We start from the raw sequence: 21,799 nt of genomic DNA, 5'->3' as shown, positions 1-21,799 counted from the left end.
ACTACTTTCAGTAGCCTACCACCTATACCATACACTTGCAACATCTGCCTCATTGCTTCTCTATCATGTTTTTCAACATGTTGGCCATCTCCCACCGAGGCAGGGTGACCCAAAAAAAGAAACACTTTCACCACCATTCACACACAATCACTGTTTTTGCAGAGGCACGCAAGATATGACAGTTCAGCTGTCACTCCAAACAGCAAATATTACATATGGTATAAAAAAAAAAAAAAAAAAAAAAAAAAAAAAAACTGAAACCAACTTGTCAGCAGGTGGATGAGCAGAGTAAGAGGAGAATTTTGCAGTCTTGAGGAAGCCCCATGCTGTTGCAATTCTTCCTAACCTCTCACATAATAACTGTTAAATAATTCAATAGGACCCTGTGTAATCCATGCTTTGTAATGCACTGAAGAAATTATATTCTTGAGTGTTCATGGATGAGCACTAGCCAAACTTTAAAATGTTTAGTTGGACCAACACAGTGTGCAGAGGCTTTCTTGCTATGAGTTGTTATCTGTGGAATACTCTGGGTAGTAATTTTTTTCTTTCAAGCTTTGTTAGTGAAAATACTTTGCCTGGTCTATCAATATTCTTCCTGAAAGAAGAATGCCTTTACTCTGCCAGTGGTGAAACAAATTATATTAAATATCATCTTGGTATACAGGCCCATGTATCTTGCTTTCAGCAACAGCTTCCACACAACTGATGCCTGAGAAATACCTAACAAATTTGTCTTCCTCCTGAGTCTAAAAATCATATACAGATTTTACCAACATTGTACACACCAACATTTGGAGAGTTATACTTACTTTTTCATCCATTTTTTGAACTAATGAACTACACATGTTGATTTATCATTCCTGGAAGCCTTTTCAATGAAGTACTTAAGAGTCCAAAATCAATGGAAAAATGCAATAAAAAGTCATAAGCACCTAGCTTATAAATAAAACCTTGATCAGCAAAGTGGATGCTCAAGAAGCAACATGAAGTAACAACAGCTGACTAGGGCTTCAAAGACATTAAAAAAAAAAAGTCACTTCAACAAGTGAGTCATCACTGTGACTAGGGCCTCAGGTAGATCAATGGGCACTGTTTGAACAGAGTTGTCCAGAAACAAATTCAAGATGGATGGGAATTAGAAACACTAGGAACCAAATTAGCAAAAGAAAGCTTGCTATATTTAGTATGCAATCATGGTGATATACTGTGTGATTACCTATTTATAGCTATAGTAGCAGAGCTATGCTTGTGGTATCTCATCTTCACATCAATTTATCACAATTTTTTAAAAATCTTCAGTGATTGTAGCAACACTTACTACCTCCTTTTGAATCCCATTCCATTCTTCTAGTACTGTCAGGAAAAATAAGCTTTTTAGTGTCCTTTCACTACCACTTTAATTCAGTTCACAACTGTGACTTCTTTATGACCTTATACATGTGATTATGTTTCCTCCTCTCCTATCTGACACTGTAGGCTTTTTTATAGTTTCTAGCCTTTTCATTACCACTGCAATTTTTTTTTTTAGCTCTGGGAACCATGTAGTTTGTCTTTGGACTTTTTGTCTTATCCATTTGTTTTTAGTGTGGGGACACCATATCACCACTGCACAGTCCAATTTTGGCCTAATATATGTTGTGAAAGCTTTTGTAATGTCTCATCTATTTATCAGAAAGATAAGAGATAAGATAAGATTTCGTTCGGATTTTTAACCCCGGAGGGTTAGCCACCCAGGATAACCCAAGAAAGTCAGTGCGTCATCGAGGACTGTCTAACTTATTTCCATTGGGGTCCTTAATCTTGTCCCCCAGGATGCGACCCACACCAGTCGACTAACACCCAGGTACCTATTTGCTGCTAGGTGAACAGGACAACAGGTGTAAGGAAACGTGTCGAAATGTTTCCACCCGCCGGGAATTGAACCCGGGCCCTCCGCGTGTGAAGCAGGAGCTTTAGCCACCAGGCCACTGGGCCACCAAGCTATTTAAAGTCCTTCAACTATCCTAAATTAGTCTGTCATGATCTTATTGGTTATCTTCCAGGATATCTTATGTTTTTCATAATTCCTATATCACTCTGATGATTATTTTCAATATTTTATCACAATAAAATTTTTATTTGGCATTTCATCACTCAACTGTTTCCATTATGTGGCACTTACCTATATCAGTTTATTAAGGACTTATGCAGAATTCATTTTTATTACTTTGCACAGGATTTTTTGCATCATCTACTAACATGTTCATCCAGTTTTTAACTACTTGTGGCAAGTTTTTTATATAAATTGGAAACATTACCTTACAGTTCACCAATTTTCAAAACTTTCAAAAAGCATATGCATGCTTTCTCTTTTCAAATTTGAGAACATGACAATGTTCCCTCTTCCACACCCAAAAAAACACAATGAAGAATGGTGCAATACTTATGATGAAGGTTTGACAATTTTACTGATGCCAAGTCATGACCTCTAAAAGGAAATGTGGCGGGGAAAGCCTGATACACATCCCTAGCATCTTCTAAGATCATCTGATGCTCTTATTACTAAAAGAGTTAAAAAAGTGTAGCAAACTATAATGATACTACTGAATAAAGAAGGAAAAGAGCACCAACTGAACACATGAACCATTTGTCTTTTAAGTAGTGTTTACATAAATGACAGGTTAAAGTCTACAGTATGGATAAAACACCACATTTTTTATTTATGAAATTATCATAACCCATCTGAAAATAAAATGTAAAATCTAATAAATAAATACACTATGTACATTGCTGAACAAAACTATAACAAACTTGGGATGCAATTTATCAACTAAAAATACTCTATAATAATTTTATAATCAATGTACTGGTATTCATAATCTAGGAGTAAAAAGAAGGTGCCAAGCACAAGACTATCAGTGAAGTACTACCCATTATTATTTATCTACTATCCTTAATGCACGTTTAGAAAATATAAAAGATGCTGAAACTTGAGTCTTGCAGCCATGGCACTTACTTCTAATGTGTAAAATAAGTGCAAGGAAGTAGTTTCTCTAAACATGCTCAAGAGTCTAATAAGCAATCTGCTTGATATTAGTGATCCTTTGAAGCTCAATATTTTCCTCTCCATGGAATATTTTTCTCATACTGCAACCATTACAGAATTCAGAGCAATGCCTTAATTATAAAATGACTACTAACAAGAAAAATTCTATGAAGCTGAAAAAAGGGAGAAACTGGATGAAGTAACTTGTGCAAAAACAACAAAACAGCCAAGACTAAGTAGTAAGCAGATGCTGAGTACCAGTTGGTACAGCTTCCACTCAGTGATGCTCATAGGCTCTTCATACACAGCCTCTAAAAAGCTTCGCCAAGAAATTTTGAATACTGTATAATTAATATAATATGACAGACATAAATTTGTAAGCAGATGGGGACCTTTGATGAACAAATATAATTTTTTCTGTGAATGAAAAATATATGAAATATAACATGTTAGTATAACATAACTCTGGCAAATTATTGATCCCTCACTGATTTAAAAGTAATAAGCAACTGCCCATCACCGTACAAACAAATATCGATCCTACTATATAAGAAGGAAACATAACTAGTTTCACCAGATGGACTATATGATTACCGCCACCACAGAAAGCACAGGTATTTGCCTCTTCACGACAAAGTCACAGCACAATCTCATAGGCAGAAGGGGGTGTATGATGAACATATAAATAATTTATAATATCAAATTACAATATTGGTCCACCTCAATAATGTCATGACAAAAAAAAAAAAAAAAAAAAAAAAAAAATACAGTTTTATAAGGAAAGTATTTACTTGTTTGGTTTAACAGGATAGAATGAAGTGGGGCATAACATCCAAGACAACACACAAAGCTGTAGTACAGAAATGGACCATAGGTTTTTCTCCATTAAGACATTGTTCTAATTCTATGCTAATTAAAGTAAAAAAGTTAACGATAACAGATACACTGTATATCCCAAATAAAATTTTTTTTTTAAAGCTTTTTGATTAAGAAAAATAGGAGGATATTTTCAACCTCCATCTACAAAAAGTGCTAATTAATTTACATTATTACAGCAGCTTGTTAGGTAGTTCTATATTAGTGCTAGAATATTTTAAGGTGGAAGATAAGAGGAAGGAGGTAGAAGAAAGGGAGGTAGAGGAAGAGAGAGAGAGAGAGAGAACATAGGATTTGACCCAGTCTGACCCATGGTTCTAAAGGGCCAGCATGCAGTGCAGTAACCTAAGTGATCTTGGATAAGCTGCATGCAGGGAACCCAAGATTTGACCCACACCAGATAGAACTTTGTATAAAATGTACAAGAAACTAGTATGCAAATATTCTTTGGTTTCACTGACTTACCGAAAGTTTATCTGGTTATTTCTTAATTAATTTCTTTTTTAGTTAAAAATAAAACAGAAAAATTTAAGAGCAGGTGAAAGGGATAAGCAGATGGTGCTCATTCTTAAACTAAGTACTTTAAAAAAATAAGGAAAGTAAAAAATAAACAAGTAATTAAATGTTACCTGTAAGGATACATTTATGTAAAATTTCAGATAAATTCTGAATATTACATACACTCAATTCTTCACTGACAGTATATTCCTGCTTCTAATCTGTGATAAACAATAATGGATATTATACCATTTAAATTTGTACAATAATAAATCAGCAATCAATTGAACAAGTTGGGGGTCAAATCCTTGGTAACTAGGAAGAGTAGTAGAGACCGTGGTGCTGTGACTCTGAGGTGAGAGAGGCGCGTACCCGTAGCTGGCTGAGAGGTTGTAGCTGTCCAGATGGTGAAGGGAAGGCTGCTACGAATGGCCGTTGATGGCTGTCGAGATGGGGTTGGTGGTGGTGGTTGTGGCAATGGAGGTGGTGGTGGTGGTGGTAGAGGTGGTGGAGGTGGAGGAAGTGGTTGTGGTGGAGGAATTGGGTTGGACATGGAGATGAGAAAGATTATCCTCCACAGGTATGTGCCACACCAGAAGGTGACTAGCTGTATCTCGATCCTCCTCACGCTCATCAGCTGTGAGGCATAAATGTTAAAACAAGCACACCGCATAATCCCAGGCAGATAATGAATGAATGCTGTTAACTTTTCAAAGCCTACAAAAATGTATAAGGAAAAGCTTCACATTCTAAACTATAATGTAGATGGAATAGAATATTAATATAGTACTCTCAAATGATCCGTTGAAACAAAGCAATCAAGTACTATACTACAAGCAAGGTATATTACTTAATTACCCTATATACATACCCATGTAGCAAAAACAATAACTGGTACAATATATACAGAAAAGAACCAGATCAAATTCTTAAAACATTAAAAAAGAATTCCACAAGTTAAAACTGACCAATTCTGAAGTCGATGTATCCTTCTCCACCAGATATTACCAGCATACTCTTTGGTTTCTTTTCTGGTTCGCTGTCATCATATTCCTTGTCCGTTATGGCCCGTACTGAGGACGCAGTTGGTGCGGCTGTAAGGGCATTATACCCGCCTGAGCCTGTGTGTGTGTGGCTAACATTAATGATCAAAATGAAAGAGGACAAGCACATGCGGCCAGGGCTTCCTTGCTTAGGGGATGTGAGGGAAGGAGGAGTACAGAACACTCAACAGATAATTCTTAAGGTTTTTATAGTGCAAGGGTGTAACGACAAAATATGTGATAGAGAATAAAATGAACATAACCCATAAAATAAAATTAAGCTTCTAGTACAATACAAGACACAAATAACTGTTTTGAAATTGAGAATGTAAAAGCATATTTTATAGAGAAAACTATTATGTAAAGAGAAATACACACAACAAAAATCTCCAAAAATGTACTACAGCATTAACCTTTTACAGTATAACCATAATTACAGTACCAACATAAATGATTTTTCATTATTACTGTTAAAATATTACCTCAATACCAACAAAATCTAACAGATTCACAAAATAAATGTTGTATTGCTCAGTATAATACTAACAATATTATTAGCATTAAAAATAAGCAGTAAATCCTCAATTTAATAGATTCAGAAATATGAGATAAAATCTTTTGGGTCAACTAAGTCAGAAACAACGGACAAAGTCTGCTGTCTAAAAAACTGTCTGTTATTGATAAGATCATGGCAAAGTAATATCTTCACCACCACATTTGATATTACCAGCCACCAGCTCTCCCATTAGTTCATGAACCCCCTGAGGGTCCGTCTCGCAGTTCTATGGCTTTGAAGCCAGGGTCCAAGCCATGGTACTATGTCATGAGCTCAGCTCACCCAGATAAGCTGTGAGTGGTAAATTTGGGCCTAGGTATGAGAGAATGCATCTGTGTGGTAAGCGTGCACCACATAAAACAAATCCTGCAGCACGCAGTGAAAAATGAGGAAAAAACTGCGACTGTGTTTCTGGATTAAAACAACTACTTTGCGGTGTATTTTTGTATGGTTTTTATGGTTGTATATTTGGTTTCTTGGTCTCATTTCAAATTCAAATTCAAATTCAAACTTCAAACTTTATTCTCTACAAGTATTACAATGCTGAGTTTACAGAATTTGGTTATTGTGTGGTTTACATGTAGTAAAATAATAATTACAGAGTGTACCACTAGAACGCCTAGCATGGCTAGGCATTTCGGGCAGACTTATATGAAATCTTAGGTTTAAAATGTTACAGAATTATGAGATAAGTTGGTATTATGGCTAAGTGGCTAAATACTAGTTGTGAGTTTAGCAATATGATTGCTTTTGTTTTGGCACTATACATAGTTTCAGTATTGGAGTATCACAGGCCAACTTTTGACTAGTTAAGATTCATAGATTGATAGAATGGAAGATATATTACAGAAATAGAGATAATTTTGATTGGTTTTAGTACTGAAAGTAGGTTGAAACTGAGCTCAAAGTAGCGGAACTGCTAGATTTTTGCTGATCTTCAAGAGTAAACAAATAACGTCACATGTCCAATACACATCAACTGGTGGGTCTTATATACGTTCATGAATGTGCTGATATTATTTATACAGTTATTACAATATTGCATAAAAGTAAATCTATTTTTTGGTGTGAATAAAAATTCAATATGTGCATAAAAAATAAAAATGAAATTCATCTGTAAAACATGGAAACGTAACTAATAAACAGAGGAAATGTTATTTTAGTTCCAGGAATGCCTGCATTGTTTATTTTGGACATATTTTGAGATTAGAATATTTTGAACTTTGTGTGAAACTGGCCAAATAACCAATTTCTGATCACTTTATTGGGTAGTTGAAATAGAAGACTGGGCAGTTTCTCATGCTCAACTGATAAAATAGAAGTAATACTAGCGAAACAGCTAAGAATTTGGTTGACTCGAATAATGTAATTGGCCTAAAATGGGAGTCAAAGTGGGCAAAATCACCGATGCATAAATATTGCTGATGCAGCAAAATTCGTGACAGCGTAACTGCATCAATTTTCCATCAATTTCGTACTTTTTGTTTCATTACCTTCAGAAAAAGATTCTCTACCCTTTCGTAAGAAAAATTTTTTTTTTTTTTTTTTTTTTTGCAAATTCTTGGACCCTGTGGACAAGTTTCAGATCAGGGTTCTGGACCCTGAAAGGGTTAAATTGAGGGTTTACTTTAGTGTACTTATGTCAACACCAAGCTACACTGAATTTTACACACTAAAAACAGAAGTAAAAACAAAGATGTAAGGCAAGCTTTTACTGCACTGTTGCTCTAAAGTGCAATAAAACCTTATTCAGCACTCATGTCTTTTCTTAATTATTACTGGCAAGTATCATAGCAACTGTTTTGATACAAATACCTTATGTAATCATAATAGCTTGACTGAATATAACTTAAAACCACAATAAAAAAGATAATGAATTCCTTATTGTTTTAAAATTGAATGATTTCCAGGCTTTCACATTGATTAGGACCTGGAAAAACAAATTCAGTAATCTTCCTTGTTCAATACAAGGGAGGACATTAGGTTCTTAGCTCTCTCCACAATGATGCTCTTGTGATACTGGCATGTGTACTCACTAAGTACAGGTGGGCCCTGCTTTAAAGCACTAAGCATTATGGCATTTTGCTAATGCAGTGGCCTTTAATTATACCTGTTCTTCATTTATTCAGACTTCTTACAATAAATATATTCACCACTCACTATAAGCTGAAGACAAAAATATTTTAAGGTAAACCGTATGTGTACTGTAAATGCATTTTTAAGGCCTAGCTTTACTGCTCACTTAATGTATGATAATGTAAACATCTTATCAGGCTTTTAAATGCATTTAAAAAAAACAGTATGTTTCATTCCACAGCAATTTTTGTTTTACAGCAGCAGCCCAGAACCTAACCTGCTGTATAAACAGGACCATCCTGTACTTAAAAACCCCATTACATGTTAGGCTAGAACTTCCATCTGTAGTTTAACTAGTGCAGTAACACCTAAGGAAGATTAAAGTGCTGTAACATGTGGCAAATATAAATCAAATGAGAATTTCCAATTTGGTTTGAGTTGGAGTAGTGTTGTCAAGTACATCCTCCACAACTGGTTAACTTGTAATACTTGAGAAATGGCAGCTAATTTCTGGCACAGATATTCCAGGTTATACTGTATGTTGTTAATTTGTGATCCTATTCCATAAAATATAAACTATAAAATGAACATCTTTAAAAAATTTTTAATGTAAATGAACAGTCATATAACATGCACATATGTAGCAATGTGGTAAGGGGACTTTCACAGGCACAAGCTTGCACAGGAGTACACAGAATAATCATAGTAGCATAATGCAATGAAAATATATTGCACATGCTGTCAATAACAAAATATATAGCAAGAGTTATTCAAAGGAGAATACTGTATATAACCATACACAATAATTTCTTTTCCTCAAATAAGGAGTTCAAAGTTATGCCCCTCATGTTAGAAGCATCATATGTAATTTAAAAAAATGATTAAGAAAAATTAAGAAATTGTGTTACTACTGTTGTTGAGATGAAGGGTTGTGATGGTTTTTGGGTTATATGAAACTAACTGCCAAAAGTATCACTATCAGGCACCATGCTGGTGACTTGTTACAGCTTGCCAACACTGGCCATTAACCCTTTCAGGGTCGAGAGGCCCTCTCCTAAACTTGTTCTCAGGGTCGAAAATTTTTCGGAAAAAAAAAATTATTTTTTTCTTATGAAAAGATAGAGAATCTTTTCCCAATCATAATGACACCAAAAGTATGAAATTTGATGGAAAACTTACGGAATTATGCTCTCGTGAAGTTAGCAGTCTTGCCGATGTTTACGCATCAGCGATTTCGCCCACTTTGAGCCCTATTTTCAGCCAATTCCCGTGTACTAGTCGACAAAAATCATAACTATTTCGCAAAACTCCATTTTTTTTCTATTGAATGAGTACAAGAAACCACCCATTCACCAATTTCAATTATCTAATAAAGTGGTCAGAAATTAGTAATTTTGCCAATTTCCCACAGATTTCAAAAGATGCCAATTTCCAAATAGGGTCCAGAATAAACAAGACAGGCATTCCTGGCACTAAAATAACATTTCCTCTGTTCATTAGTCACGTCCCCAGACCCCTCTTACATTTCTTTTGCTTTCAACATTGAATTTTTATTCTCACAAAAAACAGAAGACTTACTGTTATGCAGACTACTGCTTTAGTGTGGAAATGGTATAAATAATATCAGTGCACTTATGAAAAAATATTAGATTCACCATTTGACGTGTATTGGATGGGTGGTATGATTTGTTTACGTTTGAACTTTGGCAAAAATCGAACATTTCTGCTACTTTGAGCTCAATTTCTGTAATATGTCTTCCATTCTATAAAATGAGACCAGGAAAACTAGAATACAACCATAAATACCATATGAAAATACAGTGCAAAGTCACTGTTTTAAACCAAAAACACGGTCAAAGTTTTTTTTTTTCCACATTACGCACTGTGTGCTGCAGGATTTTTTTTGTACTGTGCACACTGACCACATAGACCCATTCTTTCATATGTAGGCCTACCAGCTTTCTCTCGCTAGATTTGAAGGCGCTAGAATTTATGCGTACTAGTATGTCAATAACCCTGGTGCGTAAGTTGTACTAGTACGTCAGAAACCCTGAAAGGTTTAAGAGCCTGAATGCCTGGTCAACCTGGTAGCTCAAAGCTGTATCAATGATCTATGTAGGCAGTTTGTGCAGAATGGATCCATGGGAGACAAGTATAAATGGTGCACCACCTGGCTGATGACACCACCCACAGGAGCCTGGCATGATCATAGCATTTTGCCTACCCCATTATCTTTGGATAAAGTTTCTGGCTGATGTAGGCACCACCAAGAGTGATGTCTGTGGAAGTTTACCTACCCAACTGTCTTAGGATTAAAGTCTGTATGAATGTTTTTACATTAAATTCTATTTCAATGTTGTTGGTTGATTGTATATTAACCCTTCCACTGTCAGTGTTGAAATATTATGGCTTGCAAACCAGTGATGGTGCCGTAATATTACGCCAAAATTCTAGTGGCTTCCAATCTTGCAAAAGTAAGCTGGTAGGCCTACATATGAGAGAATGGGTCTTGAGTGGTCAGTGTGTGCAATATAAAAAAAAATCCTGTGGCACGCAGTGCATAATGAAAAAAAAAAACTCAGACCATGTTTTTGGTTAAAAGCACCGACTTTGCAGTGTATTTTCATGTGGTATTTATGATTGTATTTTCGTTTTCTTGGTCTCATTTGACAGAATGGAAGATTTTGAATGGTTTATCGACTAAATGTACCTTGAAATTGAGCTCAAAGTAGTGGAAATGTTTGATTTTTGCCAATGTTGAAGAGTAAACAAATGATGTCACATGACTAATACACATCAACTGGTGGGTCTAATATGCTTCCACAATTTATTTATTCATTAACACATCGGCTGATTCCCACCAAGGCAGGGTGGCCCGAAAAAGAAAAACCGTCATCATTCACTCCATCACTGTCTTGCCAGAGGGGTGCTTTACACTACAGTTATAAAACTGCAACAATAACACCCCTCCTTCAGAGTGCAAACACTGTACTTCCCATCTCCAGGACTCAAGTCCAGCCTGCCGGTTTCCCTGAGTCCCTTCAAGAATGTTACTTTGCTCATACTCCAACAGCACGTCAATTATTAAAAACCATTTGTCTCCATTCAATCCTATCAAATACGTTCACGCATGCTTGTGGTAACTCCAAGTCCCTCACACACAAAACCTCCTTTACCCCCTCTCTCCAACCTTCCCTTGACCGACCCCTACCCCTCCTTCCCTCCACTACAGATTTATACACTCTCTAAGTCATTCTGTTTCGTTTCATTTTCTCTACATGTCCGAACCACCTCAGCAACCCCTCCTCAGCCCTCTGGATAATAGTTTTGGTAATCTGGCACCACCTCCTAATTTCCAAACTACGAATTCTCTGCATTATGTTCACACCACACATTGCCCTCAGACATGACATCTCCACTGCCTCTAGCCTTCTCCTCGTTGCGACATTCACCACCCATGCTTCATACCCACATAAGAGTGTTGGTATAACTATACTCTCGTACATTCCCCTCTTTGCTTCCACAGACAAAGTTCTTTGTCTCCACAGACTCCTAAATGCATCACTCACCCTTTTCCCCTCATCAATTCTATGATTCACCTCATCCTTCATAGACACATCTGCTGACACCTCCACTCCTAAATATCTGAATACATTCACCTCCTCCATACTCTCTCCCTCCAATCTGATATCCAATCTTTCATCACCTAATCTTTTTATCCTTATCACCTTACTCTTTTCTATATTCACTTTTAATTTTTTTCTTTTATATACCCTACCAAATTCATCCACCAACCTCTGTAACTTCTCTTCAGAATCACCCAAAAGCACCGTGTCATCAGCATAGAGCAACTGTGACAACTCCCACTTTGTGTTAGATTCTATATCTTTTAACCCCACACCTCTTGCCAAGACCCTTGCATTCACTTCTCTTACAACCTCCATTTATTTCTCCCCACTGAAACTCGCCTACTCCCTTCAGCTTTGTTTTGCTTAGGGCCAGGACATCCAATTTCTTTTCTTTCATAACATTAACAATCATCTCTTTCTTATCATCCACACTACATCCACACATATTCAAGCATCCCAGTTTCATTAAGTTTTTCTTCTTGTCTTTTTTTGTAAATGTATACGTAAATGGGGTTACTAGCCCATCGCTCCCAGCATTTTAGTTGCCTCGTACGACATGCATGGCTTATGGAGGAAAGATTCTTTTCCACTTCCCCATGGACAATAGAGAAAATAAAGAACAAGAGCTATTAAGAAAAAGAAGAAAAAAACTTGATGTGTGCAAGTATATATATGCATGTACATGCCTGTGTAGCATGACCTAAGCGTAAGTAGAAGTAGCAAGATATACCTGTTATCCAGCGTGTTTCTTCTTCTTTTCTTTCAACAAACTGGACATATCCCACCGAGGCAGGGGTGACCCAAAAAGAAAAACAAAAGCTTCTCTTTTTAACTTTAGTATTATATACAGGAGAAGGGAGAAGGGATTACTAGCCCCTTGCTCCTGGCATTTTAGTTGCCTCTTATGATGCACACTGCTTAAGGAGGAAGAATTCTGTTCCACTTCCCCAAGGAGATAAGAGGAAACAAACAAGAACAAGAACTAGTAAGAAAATAGAAGAAAACCCAGAGGGGTGTGTGTATATATATGCTTGTACATGCATGTGTAGTGTGACCTAAGTGTAAGTAAAAGTAGCAAGACGTACCCGAAATCTTGCATGTTTATGAGACAGAAACAAGACACCAGTAATCCTACCATCATGTAAAACAATTACAGGCTTTCATTTTACACTCACTTGGCAGGACGATAGTACTTCCCTGGGTGGTTGCTGTCTACCAACCTACTACCTGCACTGATATTATTTATACCAATTTTACAATAATGCAGTAGTCTGCATAACAGTATTATATTTTTTGTGTGAATAAAAATTCAAAATGGAAAGCAAGTGCAATATAAGAGGGGCCTGGAGACATGACTAATGAACAGAGAAAATGTTATTTTAGTGCTAGGAATGTTTGTATTGTTAATTCTGGACCCTATTTTGAAATTGGGCTTATCTGAATTGTGTATGAAATTGGCCAAATTACCAATTTCTGATCACTTTACTGGGTAAGTTAAAATTGGTAAATGGGTGGGTTCTTGTACTCAATCGATAAAACATATGGAGTTCTAGCAAAATAGCTATGAGTTTGGTCAACTGGAACAATGGAATTGGCCGAAAACAGGGCTCAAAGTGGGCGAAATTGCTGATGTATAAATATTGCTGACACCGCTAACTTCGCAAGAGCATAATTCAGTAAGTTTTCCACCAAATTTTGTACTTTTGGTATCATTACAATTGGGAAAAAGATTCTATCATTTCATAAGAATTTTTTTTTTTTTAATTTTCGAAACTGAGAGCAAGTTTATGAGCAGGGGTCTCGACAGTGAAAGGGGTTAACTGTGGCAGTGGTGCTCTTGCCACTGCCATAATGCTTTACAGTACCCTGATGCTGCATTTGCACCTGCTGCTGCTACTCTGGTTTCTGCTTCAATTGTCAATATCACTGCTACTGCCTTCATTACTTTGAATATCTGGCAACTGCTTATTTGACTAAACACATTATCCAGCAGTCTTTCAGAAGGAACATCTGCACAGATAATGGAAAAAAGAAATGTGTGAACAATAGGGACAATAAAAAATTATGCGATTATCCAGCTTCAGAAAATTAGGCACGTCATTCCCCTGATTTCAACCAGAGAGAATAAATTGACATAACCAATTTTAAGCCAAGCTGAAAAACCTAATTTATCTACATTTATACAAAACTGAAAAATAGCTAACTTAACTGCATTAAGTTGCAAATAATAATGTGAGAAAAAGATTACCCCCTGACTTATAGCAGGGGTCATATAAAAAACTTAGATTTCAGATAGTTTTTTTTTTTTAACATGCTGGCCATTTCCTACCGAGGCAGGGTGACCCAAAAAGAAAGAAAGAAAAAAAAACTTTCATCATCATTCAACATTTTCACCATCATTCATACATAATCACTGTCATTGCAGAGGCGCTCCAATACGACAGCTTAGATATTCCTCCAAACTGCCAATATCCAAAACCCCTCCTTTAGAGTGCAGGCATTGTACTTCCCATTTCCAGGACTCAAGTCCAGCTAACCGGTTTTCCTGAATCTCTTCACAAAATATTACCCTGCTCACACTCCAACAGTTCGTCAGGTCCCAAAACCATTCGTCTCCATTCAGTCTTATCTAACATGCTCACGCACGCTTGCTGGAAGTCCAAGCCTCTCACCCATAAAACCTCCTTCACCCCCTCCCTCCAACCTTTTTGGGGGATGATATCTACCTACCCCGCCTTCCTTCCTTGACAGATTTATACGCTCTCCAAGTCATTCTACTTTGTTCCATTCTCTCTAAATGACCAAACCACCTCAACAACCCCTGTTCAGCCCTCTGACTAATACTTTTAGTAACTTAACACCTCCTCCTAATTTACATACTACGAATTCTCTGCATAATATTTACACCACACATTGCCCTTAGACAGGACATTTCCACTGCTTCCAGCCACCTCCTCACTGCACCATTTACAACCCATGCTTCAAACCCATATAAGAGCGTTGTTACCACTATACCCTCGTACATTCCCTTCTTTGCCTCTATGGATAATGTTGTCTCCACAGATACCTCAATGCATCACTCACCTTTCTTCCTTTATCAATTCTATGGTTAACCTCATCCTTCTTAAACCCATCTGCTGACAAGTCAACTCCCAAATATCTGAAAACATTCACTTCTTCCCTACTCCCTCTAATGTGATATCCAATTTTTCTTTATCTAAATTGTTTGATACCCTCATCACCTTACTCTTATCCATGTTCACTTTCAACTTTCCACCTTTACACACCCTCCCAAACTCGTCCACTAAGCTTTGCAACTTTTCTTTAGAATTCCCCAAAAGCACAGCATCATCAGCAGAAAGTAATGGTGTCAACTCCCATTTTGTATTTGATTCCCCATAATTTAATCCCACCCCACTCCTGAACACCCTTGCATTTACTTCTTTTGCAACCCTATCTATAAATACATGTATGTTAAACAACCATGGTGACATTACACATCCCTGTCCAAGACCTACTTTTACTGGGAAGTAATCTCTCCCTCTCTCCTACACATCCTAACCTGAGCTTCACTATCCTCATAAGAACTCTTTACACCATTTAGTAACTTACTACTTATTCCATACACTTGCAACATCTGTCACATTACTCCCCTATCCACTCTATCATATGCCTTTTCTAAATCCATAAATGCAATGGAAACTTCCCTACCTTTATCTAAATACTGTTCACATACATGCTTCAATGTAAACACCTGATCTACACATCCCCTACCCATTCTAAAGCCTCCTTGCTCATCTGCAATCTAATTCTTTCAATAATAATCCTAACATACTTTACCTGGTATACTCAGTAAACTTATTCTCCTATAATTTTTACAATCCCTTTTGTCCCCCTTCCCTTTATGTAAGGGAATTATACATGCTCTCTGCCAATCCTTAGGTACCTTCCCCTCTTTCATACATTCATTAAATAAAAATACCAATCACTCCAACACTATGTCTCCCCCTGCTTTTAACATTTCTGTCATGATCACGTAAGTTCCAGCTGCTTTAACCCCATCTCCTAACTCCCCTACTCTGTTTTTAACTGACAAATCCATTTGTTCCCTAGCCTTTCTTAACAAAGTATAACCCTCATTTTATGACTGGTAAAATACAGTATTCCATAACAATCATAGGAAATAATACAAAAAATATGAAAGTTAGTTATAAATTATGTAAGAATTCTCTCAATCACTTGTCATAGTGAGCATTCTCTTGGTCACTTGTCACAGTGAGCATTCTCTCAGTCACCTGTCACAATGAGTACTCTCTCAGTCACCTGTCACAGTGAGTACTCTCTCAGTCGTTTGTCACAGCAAACACTCTCTCACTGGACAAAGGAAAGCTTTTCATTTATTTGCAATCTATTAATCTCGAATATATAATAATTTACAAGCAATGAGAATAAACCAAAAATAAATAACAATGCCACTCTCTACTGATGCTAGGCATCAACATATCAAATGAAAATTCATATCATGAAAGTAAAAAATTGTGTGAAGAGTACTGGAAAGCGATCAAGTGGCCTCAATCTTATTATCATTAGTGTTGTTGTTGTTGTTACTACTACTAATAGTATTAAAGTACTAAACTCAGAGGTCATACAGTGTCTTGGGGAATGGAAGGCAATCAGATACTATTCAAGGAACTGGAGCACAGGTTCAATTCCTTGGATCAAGAGCCCCTCACCAGCACCAAGGAACCTCCCTTTAAGGGCTATTGTTACTGTTATTATTATGGAGAAGTACTAAAACTAATAGGGGTCATATAGCACATAGGGAATGTTAGACAAACAGGGTCTGATCCAAGGAAGGGAAGACCATGTTCAATTCTTTGGATGAAGAGCCCCTCAATGGTATTAAGGGACTGCCACTGAGGAGTTTCAAGTCCACAGCTAAATAAACTAGGCCACAGAAACTGTTATTTGGTCCCAGGACTCCATACACATATTTTATATAAAGCCAAGCATAATTTATTACCAAGTTCTGGTAGACACGAAATTTGGCCATTAGGAATAACATGCCAAGGCAACTTCAAAGAATTTCTTAAAAAATTGTCCAATGCTAATTTAGAATAATGAACCAATATTTAAAATATTGATATTAAAACATATGTATTTATTGATAAAAATGTTGCCAAACTGACAGCAGATGATTCCTTCTCTGTTTTAATACATCAAAATAAGCACACAGCATTTACAATAATTTGCAGCACTAACAGCCAAGACACAAGCATCTTTACAAAAAAGAAGAGCTATGCGAAGGTATACACTTAAATCAATCAAGAGTAATAATTTCTTTGAACTACTCAACTTACAACAGTACTCAATAGTGACCTTTCACCACAACAGAAGACTGATAATGGCATTTCAATTATTAAACTAAAAGTTTTCACTACATGTAATCTTGAAATTTCATCAGCTAACACATGGTCCTGCTTTAAACAAAGCAATTCAATCTATAAAATAGCTAGAAAACGAAGTGTTTCCTGAAACATCAGTTCAATGCCAATGTTGAGCAGAGTCTATTAAATTTTTAAAAATATTATTGAATGGAACATGACTACAGAAATGAAGACAATGTCTTGATATACGATTATTATTTTATCTAGTCATTACAGTATTATAAACTATAACTCTACAAAGCAATTATTTGGTGACAAGGTTTACAAGCCAAAAAGTGGGTATAAATACACTGTTGAGCAAGCCTGATGAAGCTTAAACCTGAGCAAAATGTCAGCTACAATAAAGGCTTGCTTGGTATTATGAGTCTTTATACCTAAAGTGATTCTTTGTTCAGGCAACTTTTCAGTCCACTGTTACAATGTAAGATCACGACACTGAATATCTATAAATATTGTATGGTTTTTTCCACATATTCTGTAGATCAAAACTTTTACATACCTGGAACAGCCACAAAGAATTTTACAGCATCTCTATGGCCATGGAAGGAGAGTTGAGCTTGAGCCATAGAACAATATGGTGCAAAAGACCCAGGCATCACTTGGTCTTTATTGTCAGAATATACTCTAATTACTCCCCCAGGCATCCTGCTGGGACCTACATTCCCTCCACTACTTCCGCTAGTCCCTCTATTGGTGGTTCCTCCGGAAGTGCTGTTCTCATTACTTCCGCTACTGGCCACTGGTCGAGGATTGGCATCTGTACATAAAATATTTTTATAGACAAGTCTAGTACAGTATTTCAAGAATGTTCAAATTTACAAATAGGTAGCTATACCACAAAATTAAAAAATATTCCAGCATAATTTTGAAGGCCATTTAACAGAATTAATAATACAAAATCATTTACTACAATAGATGAGATAATTCCCAATGCACACAGGTGAGGGAAACATTTAAGAAAGCAATACTAAAGTGCATAGCTGAAGTTTTTTGGTCATCGGAGAGTGGAGGCAGATGGCAAGAAGAATGATTGATGGAATGATTTAAAGAGGAAGAAAGGGAGCAAAGGTTAACAAATGAGAATTTTTTACAATGTGAAAATGGGATACAGAATGAAGAATCTATAGTGAAAAAGGCAAGGTAAAAATGAAGGAGTGCTGAGTCACCGAGAGAATGGGTGAGTCTATATCTGCAAATTGGCTGAGAATAACGAAGAGTTTTAGAGAGAATAATAAGTTAAGAAAGCCTCAGAAGCAAATGAAATGGTAAACAAATGGACTTTCTAGCTAAAAACAAAGAAGGGAAGATATGGGAAGGGGAAGGAAAGTAATGGAAAGATCAAGATAAAACTGCGAGAGTTGCTAAATGTTGTTGTGGAAGAGAGGAAGTGTTATCATGCCTTGAGCACAGAGGAACAATATCTGGTAAAACTAAGGAACAGCTAGAGGTAATGCTAGGAAACCACACGAGACAATGGGTTGAACAAAAGAGGGATAGAGATGTTAAAAGCAGGTGGGGATATAATTTAGGAGTGGCTGGTGTACTTTTATGCATAAAAAAAACAGACCCATAAGGATTGGCAGAGAACATTCATAGTGCCTTAGAATAAGGGAAAAGGGGATACGAATGAATGAATGAATGAATGAATGTATGTATATGTGTGTGTGTGTGTGTGTGTGTGTGTGTGTGTGTGTGTGTGTGTGTGTGTGTGTGTGTGTGTGTGTGTGTACTCACCTAGTTGAGGTTGCAGGGGTCGAGTCCAAGCTCCTGGCCCCGCCTCTTCACTGGTCGCTACTAGGTCACTCTCCCTGAACCATGAGCTTTATCGTACCTCTGCTTAAAGCTATGTATGGATCCTGCCTCCACTACATCGCTTCCCAAACTATTCCACTTCCTGACTATTCTGTGGCTGAAGAAATACTTCCTAACATCCCTTTGATTCATCTGTGTCTTTAGCTTCCAACTGTGTTCCCTTGTTACTGTGTCCAGTCTCTGGAACATCCTGTCTTTGTCCACCTTGTCAATTCCTCTCAGTATTTTGTAAGTCGTTATCATGTCCCCCCTATCTCTCCTGTCCTCCAGTGTCGTCAGGTTGATTTCCCTTAACCTCTCCTCATAGGACATACCTCTTAACTCTGGGACTAGTCTTGTTGCAAACCTTTGCACTTTCTCTAGTTTCTTTACATGCTTGGCTAAGTGTGGGTTCCAAACTGGTGCCGCATACTCCAATATGGGCCTAACGTACACGGTGTACTGGGTCCTGACCGATTCCTTATTAAGATGTCGGAATGCTGTTCTGAGGTTTGCCAGGCGCCCATATGCTGCAGCAGTTGTTTGGTTGATGTGCGCTTCAGGAGATGTGCCTGGTGTTATACTCACCCCAAGATCTTTTTCCTTGAGTGATGTTTGTAGTCTCTGGCCCCCTAGACTGTACTCCGTCTGCGGTCTTCTTTGCCCTTCCCCAATCTTCATGACTTTGCACTTGGTGGGATTGAACTCCAGGAGCCAGTTGCTGGACCAGGTCTGCAGCCTGTCCAGATCCCTTTGTATTTCCACCTGGTCTTCGATCGAATGAACTCTTCTCATCAACTTCACGTCATCTGCAAACAGGGACACCTCGGAGTTTATTCCTTCCGTCATGTCGTTCACAAATACCAGAAGCAGCACTGGTCCTAGGACTGACCCCTGTGGGACCCCGCTGGTCACAGGTGCCCACTCTGACACCTCGCCACGTACCATTACTCGCTGCTGTCTTCCTGACAAGTATTCCCTGATCCATTGCAGTGCCTTCCCTGTTATCCCTGCTTGGTCCTCCAGTTTTTGCACTAATCTCGTGTGGTACTGTGTCAAACGCCTTCTTGCAGTCCAAGAAAATGCAATCTACCCACCCCTCTCTCTCTTGTCTTACTGCTGTCACCATGTCATAGAACTCCAGTAGGTTTGTGACACAGGATTTCCCGTCTCTGAAACGATGTTGGCTGCTGGTGATGAGATCATTCCTTTCTAGATGTTCCACCATTCTTCTCCTGACAATCTTTTCCATGATTTTGCATGCTATACATGTCAGTGACACTGGTCTGTAGTTTAGTGCTTCATGTCTGTCTCCTTTTTTAAAGATTGGGGCTACATTTGCTGTCTTCCATGCCTCAGGCAATCTCCCTGTTTCGATAGATGTATTGAATATTGTTGTTAGGGGTACACATAGCGCCTCTGCTCCCTCTCTCAGGACCAATGGAGAGATGTTATCTGGCTCCATTGCCTTTGAGGTATCTAGCTCACTCAGAAGCCTCTTCACTTCTTCCTCGGTTGTGTGTACTGTGTCCAGCACATGGTGGTGTACCCCACCTCTCCGTCTTTCTGGAGCCCCTTCTGTCTCCTCTGTGAACACTTCTTTGAATCTCTTGTTGAGTTCCTCACATACTTCACGGTCATTTCTTGTTGTCTCTCCTCCTTCCTTCCTTAGCCTGATTACCTGGTCCTTGACGGTTGTTTTCTTCCTGATGTGGCTGTACAACAGCTTCGGGTCAGATTTGGCTTTTGCTGCTATGTCGTTTTCATATTGACGTTGGGCCTCCCTTCTTATCTGTGCATATTCGTTTCTGGCTCTACGACTGCTCTCCTTATTCTCCTGGGTCCTTTGCCTTCTATATTTCTTCCATTACCTAGCACACTTGGTTTTTGCCTCCTTGCATCTTTGGGTGAACCATGGGCTCATCCTGGCTTTTTCATTATTCCTGTTACCCTTGGGTACAAACCTCTCCTCAGCCTCCTTACACATTGTTGCTACATATTCCATCATCTCATTAACTGGCTTCCCTTCCAGTTCTCTGTCCCACTGAACCTCATTCAGGAAGTTCCTCATTCCTGTGTAGTCCCCTTTCCTGTAGTTTGGTTTCATTTGTCCTGGCCTTCCTTCTTCCCCCTCCACTTGTAGCTCTACTGTGTGTTCGAAGCTCAAAACCACATGATCGCTGACCCAAGGGGTCTTTCATATGTGATGTCCTCAATATCTGCACTACTCAAGGTGAATACTAAGTCCAGTCTTGCTGGTTCATCCTCTCCTCTCTCTCTTGTAGTGTCTCTTACGTGTTGGTACATGAAGTTTTCCAGTACCACCTCCATCATCTTAGCCCTCCATGTATCTTGGCCCCCATGTGGCTCCAAGTTCTCCCATTCGATCTCCTTGTGGTTAAAGTCGCCCATGATCAGGAGCTTTGCCCTGCATGCATGAGCTCTTCTGGCCACTGTAGCCAGTGTGTCAACCATCGCTCTATTGCTCTCGTCATACTCTTGCCTTGGCCTCCTGCTGTTCTGTGGTGGGTTATACATCACTGCAATTATCACCTTGGGACCTCTAGAGTGAAGCGTTCCCGCTATGTAATCACTTTCTTCTCCGCTGTCTCCTCTCTCCAGCTCATCAAAATTCCATCGGTGTTTGATCAGCAATGCCACTCCTCCACCCCCCCCTGTTCCTTCTGTCTTTTCTCAGGATCTGGTATCCCGCTGGAAAGATGGCATCTGTTATCATACCTGTAAGCTTGGTTTCTGTGATCGCTATGATGTCTGGTGATGCCTCTTTGACTCTTTCGTGCCACTCCTCCCACTTGTTTGTTATTCCATCAGCATTTGTGTACCATACCTTCAGT

The 21,799-nt window shown here is 38.1% G+C and overlaps 1 protein-coding gene across 24 annotated transcripts in view; it reads right to left on the bottom strand.

Annotated features, from left to right (window-relative positions):
- Positions 1 to 21,799, bottom strand: part of syd (JNK-interacting protein syd) — a 517,229-nt gene that overhangs the window by 30,345 nt on the left and 465,085 nt on the right. For 22 of the 24 annotated variants that reach the window (XM_070084613.1, XM_070084636.1, XM_070084625.1 and 19 more), the window contains 3 exons: positions 17,653 to 17,910; positions 5,371 to 5,523; positions 4,775 to 5,039 (listed from right to left, as the gene is read on the bottom strand). In XM_070084613.1, the coding sequence (XP_069940714.1) occupies positions 4,825 to 5,039; positions 5,371 to 5,523; positions 17,653 to 17,910 (626 nt within the window). In that variant the 3' untranslated portion in view covers positions 4,775 to 4,824. The remainder of the gene's footprint in view (positions 1 to 4,774; positions 5,040 to 5,370; positions 5,524 to 17,652; positions 17,911 to 21,799) is intronic. The other 2 variants (XM_070084629.1, XM_070084634.1) reach the window with 1 other exon arrangement.

Source organism: Cherax quadricarinatus, chromosome 13 (genome assembly GCF_038502225.1).
Source record: "Cherax quadricarinatus isolate ZL_2023a chromosome 13, ASM3850222v1, whole genome shotgun sequence".
In the NCBI taxonomy this organism is placed as follows: Eukaryota; Metazoa; Arthropoda; class Malacostraca; order Decapoda; family Parastacidae; genus Cherax; species Cherax quadricarinatus.
Note: the sequence above shows the minus strand (reverse complement) of the source record. Positions and strands in the feature narration are given on the sequence as shown.